Source organism: Spermophilus citellus (genome assembly GCF_964194105.1).
Source record: "Spermophilus citellus genome assembly, chromosome: 1".
In the NCBI taxonomy this organism is placed as follows: Eukaryota; Metazoa; Chordata; class Mammalia; order Rodentia; family Sciuridae; genus Spermophilus; species Spermophilus citellus.
In genome coordinates this window covers 152260596-152274528 of record NC_138182.1, presented here as the reverse complement: position 1 = coordinate 152274528, position 13933 = coordinate 152260596, and the positions used below count along the sequence as shown (strand labels likewise).

The 13933-nt window shown below is 42.2% G+C and overlaps 1 protein-coding gene across 1 annotated transcript in view; it reads right to left on the bottom strand.

The window, feature by feature from the left end:
- ADAMTS2 (ADAM metallopeptidase with thrombospondin type 1 motif 2) overlaps positions 1-13933 on the bottom strand; it is a 243360-nt gene that overhangs the window by 38945 nt on the left and 190482 nt on the right. Inside the window, exons 6-10 of the mRNA XM_081282228.1 lie at positions 9502-9658; positions 3676-3781; positions 2767-2910; positions 2232-2364; positions 953-1066 (exon numbers count right to left, since the gene is read on the bottom strand). Coding sequence (XP_081138354.1) covers positions 953-1066; positions 2232-2364; positions 2767-2910; positions 3676-3781; positions 9502-9658 — 654 coding nt within the window. The remainder of the gene's footprint in view (positions 1-952; positions 1067-2231; positions 2365-2766; positions 2911-3675; positions 3782-9501; positions 9659-13933) is intronic.

Here is a 13933-nt window from a genome sequence, read left to right as displayed (position 1 = left end):
GACATAATTAAGTCATGGCCCTCATAAATGGGACTAGTGTCCTTATAAAAAGAGATAGAGATGCTCTCTCACTATCATGTGAGCATATGGGAAAATGAAAACCTGCAAACCATAAACTGGACCATGTTGAAACCCTGACTGACCTTGGACTTCCCAACGTCCAGAACTGTGAGGAATAATTTTCTTTAATTCCCTTAGTCTATGGTATTTTTATAGTCCAAGATGACTAAGACAGGGAGTGAGCCATCTTTCCTGGCCATCTGACTTGGAGCAGACTCCAAGTCACTGATGGCCACTAAAAACAGGGACCAGGAGGTTGAAAAAGGTCACACTCCCTGATGTCCCCTGATGGCCAGTGTAGCTTTGGTGGGGCCCAGCCCTTCTGGGAGGAAATCCAGGCTTAGGGTCATTTGTATCTGTTTGCCTCCTGGCAAGTGACTGGTCAAGGAGCAGGCATGTGACTTCACCTGAACCAGTGAGAATCAGTGCTGGAGTTTTGGTTGGGTCAACAGGGAAGGATAAGCCCTTCTTTCTATAGATTCAGAGTGTGGGAAGTGGGCCTGGGGTGGCCATCTAGTGACTGTGAGGGATTAATATGCCTGATTAGGGGCAAACACAGAGGTCCTGAGGATAGAAAGGCTAAACCTCATGCAGTGCCTGGGAACCCAGTGGTCACAGGCTCCCAATGCTGACCTCAGGGTGAGGTGACCCACAGTCATCCACAATGTGCTGGAGGCTTGAGACACAGTAAAGAGCTTTGAGATGCTAGATTTGCCCTGGAATTGTAAGTACAGGGTCATGACAAAGACAGAGAGCACAGGTGTGTTTCTTCTGGTCTCTCTCTTCTTACAAAGCCACTAAGATTCAACCATGAAGTTCCAACATGATGCTGTTGGGTGGCTGCCTGTCTTCTGCTCCAGTCACCCTCAAAAAGCCCTCAGTCCTGACTTACCTTGCCAGGTGCACACATAGTCCCATCCAGAGGGGGTCCCTTCTTGGTCTTGCAAAAATAGGGATTGTCAGGGTGGCTGCACCAAAGCTGTTTGCAGGGATCGAAGGTGCGGAACTGGAAGAAAACACCAGCAGCTCACTAGGCTACCTTCCACTCTGGGGGACCACCCAGGGGTGCCACCCTCCCCTCTGTGACAGGCCTGTGCAGCTGGGGGATGCTGTAAACTCTGCATGATTCTGGGACCACAAGGACCATGTGCATACAGGGCAGATGCTGCAGTGTCCTTGTGCATATCTGGACCTCCCCAACCTCCATCTTTAGAGCCTGGACAGATAGCTAGGAGCCATGAGAACTGGATGGGAAACACTTTGGCCCAGGTAGGAGTTGCTGGGGGATCTGAAGGGTTGTCACTGCTGGGCCCTCTGGGCATGTACATTTTCCCTGCCGTGAATCTGCTGAAGCCCTGGTGAAGCCCTCTCCACTGCTCCTACAGTCTCACCCTTGCTCCAGCTTCGGCCTCTGTCCCCCTCACAACTACCTCTTCCATGACCTTTCTGCTTCATTCCTCCGGGGTGCCCCTGAGGGATCCAACTGAAGCTCAGATCTGTCTGTGCTGCTTTCCTATTCAAAACTTTGTAGAGCCCTCCACAAGAAATGAGTCCACCATGCTCTTTAGGAAGTCATGGAAGGTGTTAGATCTCTTGCTTCAGTACCCAACTCCACCACTTGCATCTCACATGAACTCAGGCAGTTCACCTAACTTCCCCAGACCTCAGTCTCCTCATCTATAAAATGGGACTACTTTTCATGCTCTTCCTGCAGTGCTGATGATCTTAAGTCACACCAATAGACACTAAAACTCCTGCCCCACCACCTCGATTCTGATGATTGGGCTCCTGCTGCCGGCTGTGCCCTTGCTGTCAGTCCTGGGGAACAACTGGATGCTCTCTGCATGTTGTGTATGTTCTTGCTCTTAGGCTTCTGCACCTTCGATTCCAGAATTCCCTGTCTTCCTTCTTATTCTTTATACTTCACTTCCTCCTGGGGAAGCCATCCTGAACCGTGCAGGCTTACACAAAGGCCTTGCCAGGCTCCCCCATCCCTTGCTGACCCCCTGGTCTCAGCCTTGCCATCTGTGTACTTCCTGCCCAGGTGGGCACTTGGGGCCCCAACCCCAACCTGGGTCTTTTGTGAGGTGGAGAAGCCTGGCAGGATCCAGGAAAAGGTCCCCCTTCACAGTCCCTGGAGGTGCTACTGGCTTATGGGTGCTAACACTCACCGCGGTGCACATCATGTAGCCCAGGCCGAAGTCAAAGCGGCACTGCTCGTTCATGGAATAATGCAGCCCTGGGAGCTGGGGCAGGGCTGGCCAGTCATGGGCGAAGGGGTCATCACGCAGGCAGTCATAGGAGCTGTGAGGGGACATGTGGGTGCCATAAGCAGCTTTCAGTGGAACTGGCCATGCAGCCTATAAGGCAGCTGAGGCCCTTTCTGGCGCCGTCATGGTGAGCTGCCCGCATGCCCCAGCCTTTGGATGTGCTACCTCAGTTTCCCTGTTGTAACACTTTTCCTTTGTAGAAGATACCAAGACCTGGCTTGCATAGATTCTTGACTGGTTCACCTGCCAGTCAAGACTGGGGCCCCCAATATTAGACTTTTGCAAGTGCACCCTCTTCCATCCCCTGCATTTCACACTGCAGGACCTGAAATCGGGGAGCTCAGGTTAGACCCAGGCACACCTAGGACTTGCACCCTCCTAGAGCTGAGCCCAGGGACTGAAGGGTCACCCATGGGGACACCCTTGAGGTACTCACTGCAGGTAGCGGCTGAGCTCCTGCTGGCTGCAGCGGGACCAGTGGAAGCGGTGGAAGGCAGCCTGCACCAGGGGCGCCATGATGCTACCCAGTCGCACCTCGTCGCCACAGCGGTTGCCCTGACCATCGTGTTCCATGCCCAGCCTGTGCAGGGAGCAAAGTAGCTTGGCTGGGTCCTCACCTGGATGCACTGACCTGCCACCTACACCGTACTCAGACTCTAGGAGGGCATCCCTCAACCTCCTCCCAGCTGACCTCCTCTGAGCCAGGTGGTACTGACTTTCCACCTGTTATATTCTTTTAAGTCAGAGTTATTCTGGGGAGGAGGCATCCAGCATGCAGCGTCTCAGGTATCCTGTCTCCAAGGAGGGCCACTGTGTGGCAGAGGCATCTGCGGCCCCTAATGTCCCAAGGATTCTCCCTACACGTTTATCAGAGTGGGCCCAAGCCCCCTCCCTTGCATAGCCCCAGCATCCCTGTGAGGTTTCCCACCAACCCCTCTCCAGCCCCAAGATTCAGAAATGCCTGGGGCGTGCACACTTGAGTAGAATCATGGCTTTCTAACCTTGTTCAAGCATCTCTTACCTCAATGACTCATCTATAAAATGGGGGTAATGAGTCCACCCTGCCCCACGACTTGCATGGGACTATGGTACAAGGACTCTAGTTCCTGTCTGGCCCCAAGCAGCCTCACAGCCCTTAGGTGCTTCCTCCTTTGATTTGTTCCTTCAATAGAAACAGGATATCCCTGCAGTCCTGGGATGACAGGATATCATATCCAAGTGATTTTTCATCCACAGCTGTCCCTTTCAGGACATAGAGGAGAAGTGGGCAGCCAGGGGAGGATCCTGGGGTGTTCTCTCTAAGCCCTGATCTTCCCCAGACAACAAGGATGGCCAGGCCACTTACACATGGCCAGTCTCATGGGCCACCACAAATGCTGAGGAGAAGCCGTCCTCATGGTTCAGGGTACAGCTGCGGACGGGGTGGCACATCCCGGTGACAGGAGCATAGCCTGAGAGGAGACAAAAGGCGGCTCCAGTTCCCAGGCCCAGAGTCCTGCCTGAGGCAGCCCCAGACCCTATAAAAGCCTAAAGGAGATGGGCATCCCGAGTGCTGCTTCTCCAGGACCCATTCCCATGGCAAATGAGCAGAAACTGGCCTCTGCCCAGACAGCCTCAGAAGACACCCACCCCATGCCACCGGTCCCCAGACCATCACCATCCAAGCCTGGAAGCCAGCTGGCTTGTTCAAGTCCACAGTTTCCTGTAGCTGGGGTCAGTTTCCTGGTCCAGGTCTCCTCTGCTAGGACTTTTCTGCCACCTTGGCAGTTCCTGCCTGTTGTTCTCACTTTTCTACCTTGTGGAGTGACTTTCTGGCCCCTGAGCAGCCCAATTTCCATACCTCTTACTCTGCTAGAGCCATCCTGGCCCTTCATTTCTCTGGCATTACATCCTCCAAGCCTATCTCCTCTGCAGGGTCTTCCTGGGGTCCCCCATGTTTCTTCTGGTTCTCGTCTCAGTAGGGTGAAGCATATGCAGGGCTTTGTGTATCAAAGGGGTCTTCTACTTACATAAATTCCCAGGGGTCTTAATAAATACCCTGGAAGCCAGGCAAATATGCAGCCCCAATTCTCAGTACCTTAAGCTAGATTCACTCTTGCCACTGGGAGATACCAAGGCAATTTGCTTAAAGAAAAGGAGGAAAGGAAGGGGGAGGGGGAGGAAAGAGAAGAGGAGAAGAAAAGAATGACTTGTGTGGCCTGGGGTATGCTGGCTTTGGGACTTGTCTGTAAAAATAAAAGTATGAACCAGTGCCTTTTCCTCTTGGAATAAACAGGTCTACTTTTCACTCTGCATATTTAGAGGGAATGGTTCTTAAATCAGTATGCTGGAGCAGAACTTTGAGATCTCTTTGCCCTTAGGAATGCAAAGCATGCATATGAATATGTGCCTCAGTGTGGAGGACTTTTCATGCATCCCACTTAGTGTTGTATGAACCTTTAAGATCAAAAAAGGGCACAATTATTACCTGTCAATAAAAAAATTAATTGAAAGATTTGAAAAGGTCTCTTCATTTATTTTTTCCTTGTTTTATTTTGTAGCTTTTCTCTCCTTCTAGAAATCTTATTAGATAGATGTTATTATCTCCTAACTTTCTCTTATTTCAGTCTTTTTGTCCTTTTCCTCCAAATTTCAGAATGCTCTGCCTTAGAATTTTTTAATTTACCCATCATAGTCCTGATTTCATAAAAATTCTTTATTGTTCTTTAATGTTTCATATCAACTTATTCTGAGTTTGTGGATGTCTTTTCTCAAACATTCTGGGAATACTACTTTATAAAATGTTCTTTTCCTTTCTCTGAATTAGCTCTATTTTCTCTGGAGTAAGTTTTCAAGCATCTTGGTTCATCTCATTTTCTGCTGTAATTTTTTTTTTAATCTTGTAAATCCTTGGTTGTTCTTTCACATTTATTTATTTATCTATTTATTTATGGTACTGTGGTGCTCTATCACTAAGCTGCATCCCCAGCCTTTTTTTTTTTATTTTTCATTTTGAGTCAGGTTCTTACTAAGTTTCCCAGGCTGGCAGTGAAATTTATACGGGCTAGGCACATCAATTTGCTTCATGGATTTCAGGGGGATCTAATCCACAGCCTCACTGACACATGTTATTGTCAATCTTTTCGTTTTGTTTTGTTTAGCAATTTTATTAGGTGTGTCATGGTATTTCACTGTAGTTTTAAATGTATTTCTCTAATGTCTACTGAGAGTGAGCACCTGTTCATGTATTTATGGGTCATTTGTATTTTATTAAGAGCCTGATAAAGTCTGTTGCTCATTGTTCTACTGGATTGGTTTCTTTAATTATTATTACTATTATTACTGTTGATTTGCAGGAGTTTTTCATAAACTTCAGGTATATCCTTTATTAGACATATGTATAAATGTTTCCCTCATGGATTAATGAACAAAAGGTTTAATGTTAATGTGGTACTACTAATCTTTTCCAAAGAGTTAAAGCTTTTTGTCTCTTTTTTAAAAAAATCATTTCTCTTAATCCAAGAACATGGAGATATTTCTCCAATACAGGTTAAGTAGATCTTATTCAAAATGCTTGGGTCCAGAAATGTTTCATATATCATATTTTTTCAGATTTGGGATACTTTCATATATATAAAGAGATTAATGAGATATTTTGGGGATAGAACCCAAATCAAAACTAAATTCATTTATGTTTCGTGTGTGTGTGTGTGTGTGTGTGTGTGTGTGCGCACACACATGCATATGTATACCTTATATGGATATCCCAAAGGTAATTTCATATGATATTTTTAGTGTACCTGCATTGTGACCTATCACATAAGGTTAGGTGTGGAATTTTCCACTTGTGGTGTCAGGTCAATGCTCAAAAACTTTTGTATTTTGGAGCAGTTCAGATTTCAGGTTCTCAGATTAGGGATGTTCAAAATGGATTATCCTCTGCAAGTTTTATTTCATTTCTTTTATACTTAGATCTAAAATCCACATGAGTAATATTTGTATATAGATGATATTTGAGAAATAGAATGTCAAGCTTGATTTCTTTTCCTAATTTTTAAAAGGGTTCTCTTTGCCCTCTACTCTGGAGTGTTACTTTTGCAATAAATCAAGTGTTCATGCATGTATAAGTTCAGTTCTTGATTCAATATTGGGTTCTAATGATGTGTCAATCCTTGCATTAAAAATATACTCTTTACTCAATTTTATAAGTATTGAATACATTGTTCTTAGTCATTTGCTCTTGGCTACTACTGGCCCATTGAATTTGTATATAAATACTAGAATCAATTGGATTCTAATATCTTCCAAGTATTCTGCTGGAACTGAACTTGCATTGGTGTGCCCTAGAGTACAGTTGCATTGACTCTATAGATCAATTAGGAGAAAACAGTTAACTCTACATTAGTGAGTCTCCCTATCCATAAACATGGCATATCCATTCCTTTATTTAGTATTTTATAATTTCTTTCGAAAATGTTTTACAGTTTTCTAATCTAGATCTTGGAAATATTTTGTTGTACTCATTCCTAGATATTGTCTGTTTTTTATTCTATTGTAAATGGCACTAGTTTTTAATTTTTAGTTTCCATTTATTATTAGGATGTAGAAATTCAATTTTTGTATGTTGACATTATCTCTAGCAACCATGATCAAACTAACTAGAAATTCTAATAATTTTATTCATTTATTCTTTTGGGTTTTCTATATATACAAGTATATCATCTTCAAATGAAAGCTTGCTAATTTTCTTTGTGATCATTACGTTTTCATTTTTCTTTCTCTTCTCTTATTTCACTGGATAGAATCTCTACCACAGTGCTGCATAGAAATGGTGATAGCAGGCATTTGTGACCCATTCTCAGCCTAGAGGAAGGGCTTTCAACATTTCATCACTATATATGGGTTTATTGTAAGTTCTCTGCAAATACTCTTTACTATATTAAAGAATTTTTCTTCTTTTCTAGTCCCATAGAACATTTGATCATAAATGGATCTAGAATTTCTCAAATATTGTTTTGGGACCCACTGAGATAACTTCTTTATTCTGCTAAGTGATGAATTTCAATGATTAATTTTCAAATATTAAATCAACCTTGTATTCCTAGAATAAACTTACATTCACTGTAATATGGTACCTTTTTAATACTCTCGCACCAGATCTGATTTGCTAATATTTTGTTTGGTACATTGTGTCTACATTCATGAGGGATGTTGGACTGTGAATATTTTTTCTTTTAATGCCCTCAGATTTTGTTATCAAACTTCAGTTCTCATAAAATTAGTTGGAAAATGTAACTTCTCATTCTCTAGAAATTTGTGTGTGATTAGTATTATTCTTCCTCAAATATTAGGAAAACTTACCTGGGAAAGTTATAACACCCTGGTGTTTACTTTAAAGAAAATCTTAATTAAAAAATTTAATTTCCTTAATAGATATGACACTATTTGGATTTTCTACTATTTTCTCAGATTTTATATTTTTCCTTTCATCTAAATTAACATATTCTTTGGCATAAAGTTGATCAAAATGATTTCTTACTAGCTTTTAAAATTCTGTAGGATATGTACTGACTTGCATTTTTAAATTTTTTTAAAAATCAGCATTGCCAGGAGTTTTTCAGTTTTAATCCATGTTTTTCAAAGAACCAAAGTGGTTTTGTTGCTTTTTCTTTTTTAACTACTGCAGTTTTTCATTTCAGCAATTTTGCCCTTATCTTTATAATTTCCTTCCTTCTACTTTTGTTGCGCTTAATTTTCTGTTCTTTGTTAATTTCTTGTGATAGATGCATATGTGATTGACTTTTCAGTCTTTTTTCCTTATAAATGCACATAAGGGTATAAATATCTAATCATAATTAGCTGTATACGCAAAATCTAATATGTCAAATCATCATTGTTATTGGTTTAAAAATACATTCTAATTTCTACAGTTATTTTCTCTTTCACCCATAGATTATTTATAAGTGTACTGCTTAATTTCCAAACATTTAAGGTTTCTCATCTTTTTAATCCATGGTGGTCAAGGAATACACAACACATAATTTTGATCTTTTACATTTTGTTGATATTTCTCTAGGCCCATCATTATTTGTTTTCATATATTTTCTTTTTCTTTTCTGAGTGCTGGGGATGAAACCCAGGGCCTTGCATATGTTAGACAAGCATTCTATCACTAAACTATACACTAGCCCTTCTTTGGCTACATTTTCATGTGTTTATTTATTTATATGATAATTTATTTTCTAATAGTCAAGAAGTATAGAATTTCTATATTCTCACAATAAATGGAAACTAAAAAATTTAAACTGGTACCATTGCAATTGAATACAAGCCAAGATATCCAGAAATAAGTGTAACTTGACCTATCAATTAGGTCAAGTTTCTTAATTCAGAACTTCTTTAGTTTTGACAATTTCTTTCTTTTTAATTTTTAAAAAATTTTTAAACATTTTTTTCAGCTGTGGTTGGACACTGTACCTTTATTTTATTTATTTATTTATCTTTATGTGGTGCTGAGGATTGAACCCAGCGCCTCGCACATGCTAGGCAAGCACTCTACCGCTGAGCCACAATCCCAGCCCCATCTTTGCCAATTTCTTATCTGTTGTCATATTTAACTAGGATTGTAGACTTGTCAATTTCTTCTTTTAGATCTGTCAGTTTTATATAGTTTGAATCTTTATGTAAAAATCTCCTAAACTTTTAAAGGTTGGCAACTTATTCAGATTTTTTTTTTTTTTTAGAAACCAGTGGAAGCATATGGCTCTGAAAATCATCTTCAGACACTGCCTAATTTTTTAAACTATTTTTAATATCTTTATTTTATTTACTTATTTTTCATGTAAAAAATAATCTGTGGATCAAACCCAGGGTCTCACACACGCTAGGCAAGCGCCCTACCACTGAGCCACAACCCCAGCCCCCAGACACTATCTAATTTTTGAGCTGGCAGGTTCCGCCTCTATTTGAATCTTTCTTGACCCTGGGGGTGAAGGATTGCAGTTTCTGGGGGAAACACCAGAAATTCTGGTGGTACCAACACAAACCCTCACCCAGCGAAGGGGGCCACAGCCCCTCCCTGCCCTGGGACTCCTCCCTGGCAAGGGTCAAGACTGCTGAGTGGTCCTCTTGTAAGACCACTGGCTCATCCCCAGCTTTGCTTCCCTCCTCTACCTGCAGGGGTGAAGCTCACCTTGCATGCCTGATGGTCCAAAGTCCTGCCGAGTGAGGAAGATGGCGTGATCGTGATACTCATCATGGCCTGTGTCTGGCTTCTGCTGCAGGTATGCCCAGCGGCAGACGTTCTCCAGGCTCTGAGAGGGGTTCCCAATCTCAATGAGGCTCATGGACTGCAGGGGCACAGGGAGAGATGAAAGTGAGGATTCGGCGTCTAGCAGATTATCTGGGGGCAGAGTTTCTGCAGTGTTGACAGACCCTATCCGTTGAAGACTGGTCCATAAGGCACCATGCCCCCTGCCCCGTCACTCTTAGGACTCACCTTACACTGGCTTCATTCTTCATTGGTAGAAAAGGTTCCCCAGTCAAACTTCCTTGCCTGAGCTCCCACATAAAGTCATTGCAGTTTACAGGTGAGGCTTGGAAGCAAAGTTCTGAGGTCATCGAAGGCGTTGTATGGTGCATTCACCCCGCCCCTTTCTAGGAGCCCCTGTATCCTATTAGGCACCTATGATTCTATGCAAGTCCTGAGCAGGAGGGAAATGCAATGTGAACCTCACCTCAAGAAGGTCACAGTTCTAGAAAGATCCAGGGCAGGGGAGATGGAAACCCCAATATGGCATCCAAGCCCTGAGGAAGAGGGAGGTAGCCTTATATTTTTCCCCATTTGGAGGTATTTTACGGAATGTAACACAGTGCAGAAAAAGAAATACAACTGATAAAACAAAGGGGTCACATGAAGAACAGGAACATAAACTAATCATTCCCATGGGAACCATGAATAAGAAGCCATTGAGAGCAATCAAATTCCATTTTTTATCATGACCACACTTGATAGCAAAGGCTGCCTGCACAGTCCTGCACACATGCTCTGCACTAGGGCACTGGTGTACAATCTTGTCTGGTTTTCACAACCAGCTTATGAGATAGGAAACTGAGGCTCAGAGAAGTAGCTTGCCTCGGGTCATGCAACTAGGAAGCAAAGAAGTTAAGATCTAAACTCAAGGAACCTGAAATCAAAATCTCTATTCAACCAACTGCCCCTATTGCCTCCCCATCTATCATGACCTCTCAAAGCCACACACTTCCTTTTTCTCCCCATGATTCACACAGCAGGCATTCTCATTTCTGCTCTCACCACCAAAGTCGTTCTCTTCAAGTCCTGGTCATGCTCTTTCCCTCTTTGAGAATACATCTGTCCATAAAGTAGGAATGAGCATTCTTGGCAGATATGAATGCAAGTGTTCCATTTCTTTTAAAATTAATTAATTAATTTAAATTAGGTATATGTGACAACAGAATGCATTTTGATTCATTGTATACAATTGCAGCACAAATTTTCATTTCTCTGGTTTTACATGATGTACTGTCACACCATATGTGCAGTCATACATGTACCTAGTGTAATGATGTCCATCACATTCCACCATCTTTCCCGCCCCCATTTCCCCTTCCCACTCTTCCCTCCCCTTTGCCCCATCAAAGTTCCTCCATTTTTCCCATGCCCCCACCCACCCATTATGGATCAGCATCCACTTATCAGAGAGAACTTTCAGCCTTTGGTGTTTTAGGGATTAGCTTACTTTGCTTAGCATGATATTCTCCAACTACATTCATTTACCTGCAAATGCCAAAATTTTATTCTTTTTTTAAATATTTTTTTTAGTTGAAGTTGGACACAATACTTTTAATTTTATGTGATACTGAGGATCGAACTCAGTGCCTCGCACATGCTAGGCAAGCACTCTACCACTGAACCACAACCCCAGCCAGATTTTATTCTTTTCTAATGCTGAGTAATGTTCCATTGTGTATATGTATGTATGTGTATATATATATATATATATATATATATATATATATATCCGTTTCTTTATTCACTCATCTATTGAAGGGCATGTAGGTTGCTTCCACAGTTTAGCAATTATGAATTGAGCTGCTATAAACATTGATGTGGCTGCATTATTATAATATGCTGATTTTAAGTCCTTTGGGTATAGACTGAGGAGTGGGATAGCTGGTGGTTCCATTCCAAGTTTTCTAAGGAATCTCCGTACTGCTTTCCAGATTGGTTGCACCAATTTGCAGTCTTACTAGCAATGTAGGAGTGTGCTTTTTCCCCCACATCCTCACCAACATTTATTGTTGTCTGTATTCTTGATAACTGCCTTTCTGACTGGTGTGAGATGAAATCTTAGAGTAGTTTTGATTTGCATTTCTCTGATTAATAGAAATATTGAACAACTTTTCATATATTTGTTGATTGAATGTATATCTTCTTCTGAAATATACATTCTGTCTGCTCAGCTCCTTAGCCCATTTATTGATTGGGTTGTTTGGTTTTGTTTTTTTTTTTTTTTTTTGGTGTTAAGAGTTTTGAGTTCTTTATGTATGCTGGAGATTAGTGTTCTATCTGACGTGTGTGTGGCAAAAATTTGCTCCCAAAATGTAGACTCACTCTTCACCTTATTGATTGTTTCTTTTGCTGAGAAGAAGTTTTTCATTTTGTATAAATATGTCCACAAAGTACAGTTGGCTTTCTACCTCCAAGGGTTCTGTGTCCACAGATTCAACCAATCTCCTAAAAATTTTATTTACACTGAACATGCAGAGACTTTTTTTTCCTTGTTGTTATTTCTTAAACAACACAGTAAAACAACTATTAACCTAGGAGTTATATGGTATTATGGTATGGATATGAAGTGACTCCCAAAGATTCATGTGTTGAAAGTTGGATCCTCAAGGCAGCAATACTCAGATGTGGGGCTTTGGGGGAAGTAATTGGATCATATGCATGTTATTGGGAGGTGATGGAAACTGTAGGAGGTGGGGCCTAGTTGAGGAAGGTCAATGGGGTCTACCCTGGAAGGGCATATCTTGTCCTATGCCTCTGTCTGTCTCTGCTTCCTCAGCTTCCTGGTGGCTATGAAGCAGGCAGCTTTCCTATGACATGCCTTTCCACCAAGATGTTCTGCCTCACCTCAGGCTCAAAGCAATGGAGTCAGTTGACCAAGGACTAAAAACCTCAGAAGCTGGGAGCCAAAATAAATCTTTAAGTTGATTTTCTCAGATTCTCTGTCATAGTGATGAAAAGCTGACTAATAGACATGGCATTAGGGATTATAAATCATCTAGATATGATTTAAAATATAGGGTACATAGGTTTTATGCAAATTCTACATCATTTTATAGAAAGGCCTTGAATGCAAGGATTTTGGTATCCTTGGGTGGGGGAGGGAGATTCCTGGAAGCAAGGGATGACTATCTAACCCCATATTTCTCTCTGTGTGTATAAGTAGATAAAGGGTAATGTTAGTGATCCAGGCAGTTTCAGAAGAAGAAAGAAATAATTCAAGACAAGGGAAGACAAATCAAGTCATTGCCAGGTGTTATCCAAGTCAATGTTTTAGACCAGTTCACAAGTTCTGAGCATGAAGGCAACTGTGAAGATTATAAAATCATCTCCTGCTCCTAAGAGATAAGATTACTCATTATAACAAGTTGAGCCCTAAGGAAGCTTGTTACTTAAAGCTTGTTACTGAGTTTGTTGGACACTGGTACAGAGATGGACAGCTCAGGGAAAGCTTCAGGAGGGCAAGGGGAGGTATATGTCATACCCTTTTGATTTGGAGAGGCATGTGACCAGCTCTGGACAATGAACTGTGAGAAAAACTGGTATGTGTCTCTACTTGGTTGGACCATTTAATTGCCTATTGAGACCCTTCAGAGATCACTACTCTTTGGCACATGATCCAGCACCATCAAGATAGTGGCTGCTCTGTCACCCAGACTGTGAGTGAAAATGATATCAGAATCTTATGCCAATTCACAACCATACAGCAAGAGCTAGAAGTAAATCTTTGCTGTTTTAATACATCAGTACCAGTACGTGAAACTTATTTGTTTCTGCAGCATAACCTTGCCCACTCTGGTGCAGGAATAATGGAGGAAGGCCATGGGTTTTCTCATTACATCCAAGCCAAGAGCTACACAGCCTCATCCCAGGGCCCTGCCAGGTAGTGTTGACCTCCAGGTAATCTTTGAGTGGTCACATCTCTGAATGAGGAATAAATGAAAGGTTTTGCTTCCTCACTGTCTCCAGGGAATGAACATCATGAGGGACAATCAAGGGTGGGTTTGATTTGGTCCTACATGTTGGGGCCTTGTGTTTGGTTGTACACCTCTAAGCTTAAGATTGCCAGTCCAGGTCCAAATAAAATGGTTAACACAAAGGTCACCAGTACCACTTTACCAGGGATGGCTGCAGCATCTTCCACTGGAGAGCAAAGCCCTAGACTCCATAATGCCAACCATGCAGCTCAGTAGACTTGCTGGCCCACCTCGAGGGAAAAGGGCCCTATTTCTCCACAGCTTGTCTCCCAGCCCAAATGCCAGGAGATTGTTCCCTGTCTGCACTCAGGATTAAAAGTTTCATATTGGGAGAAACA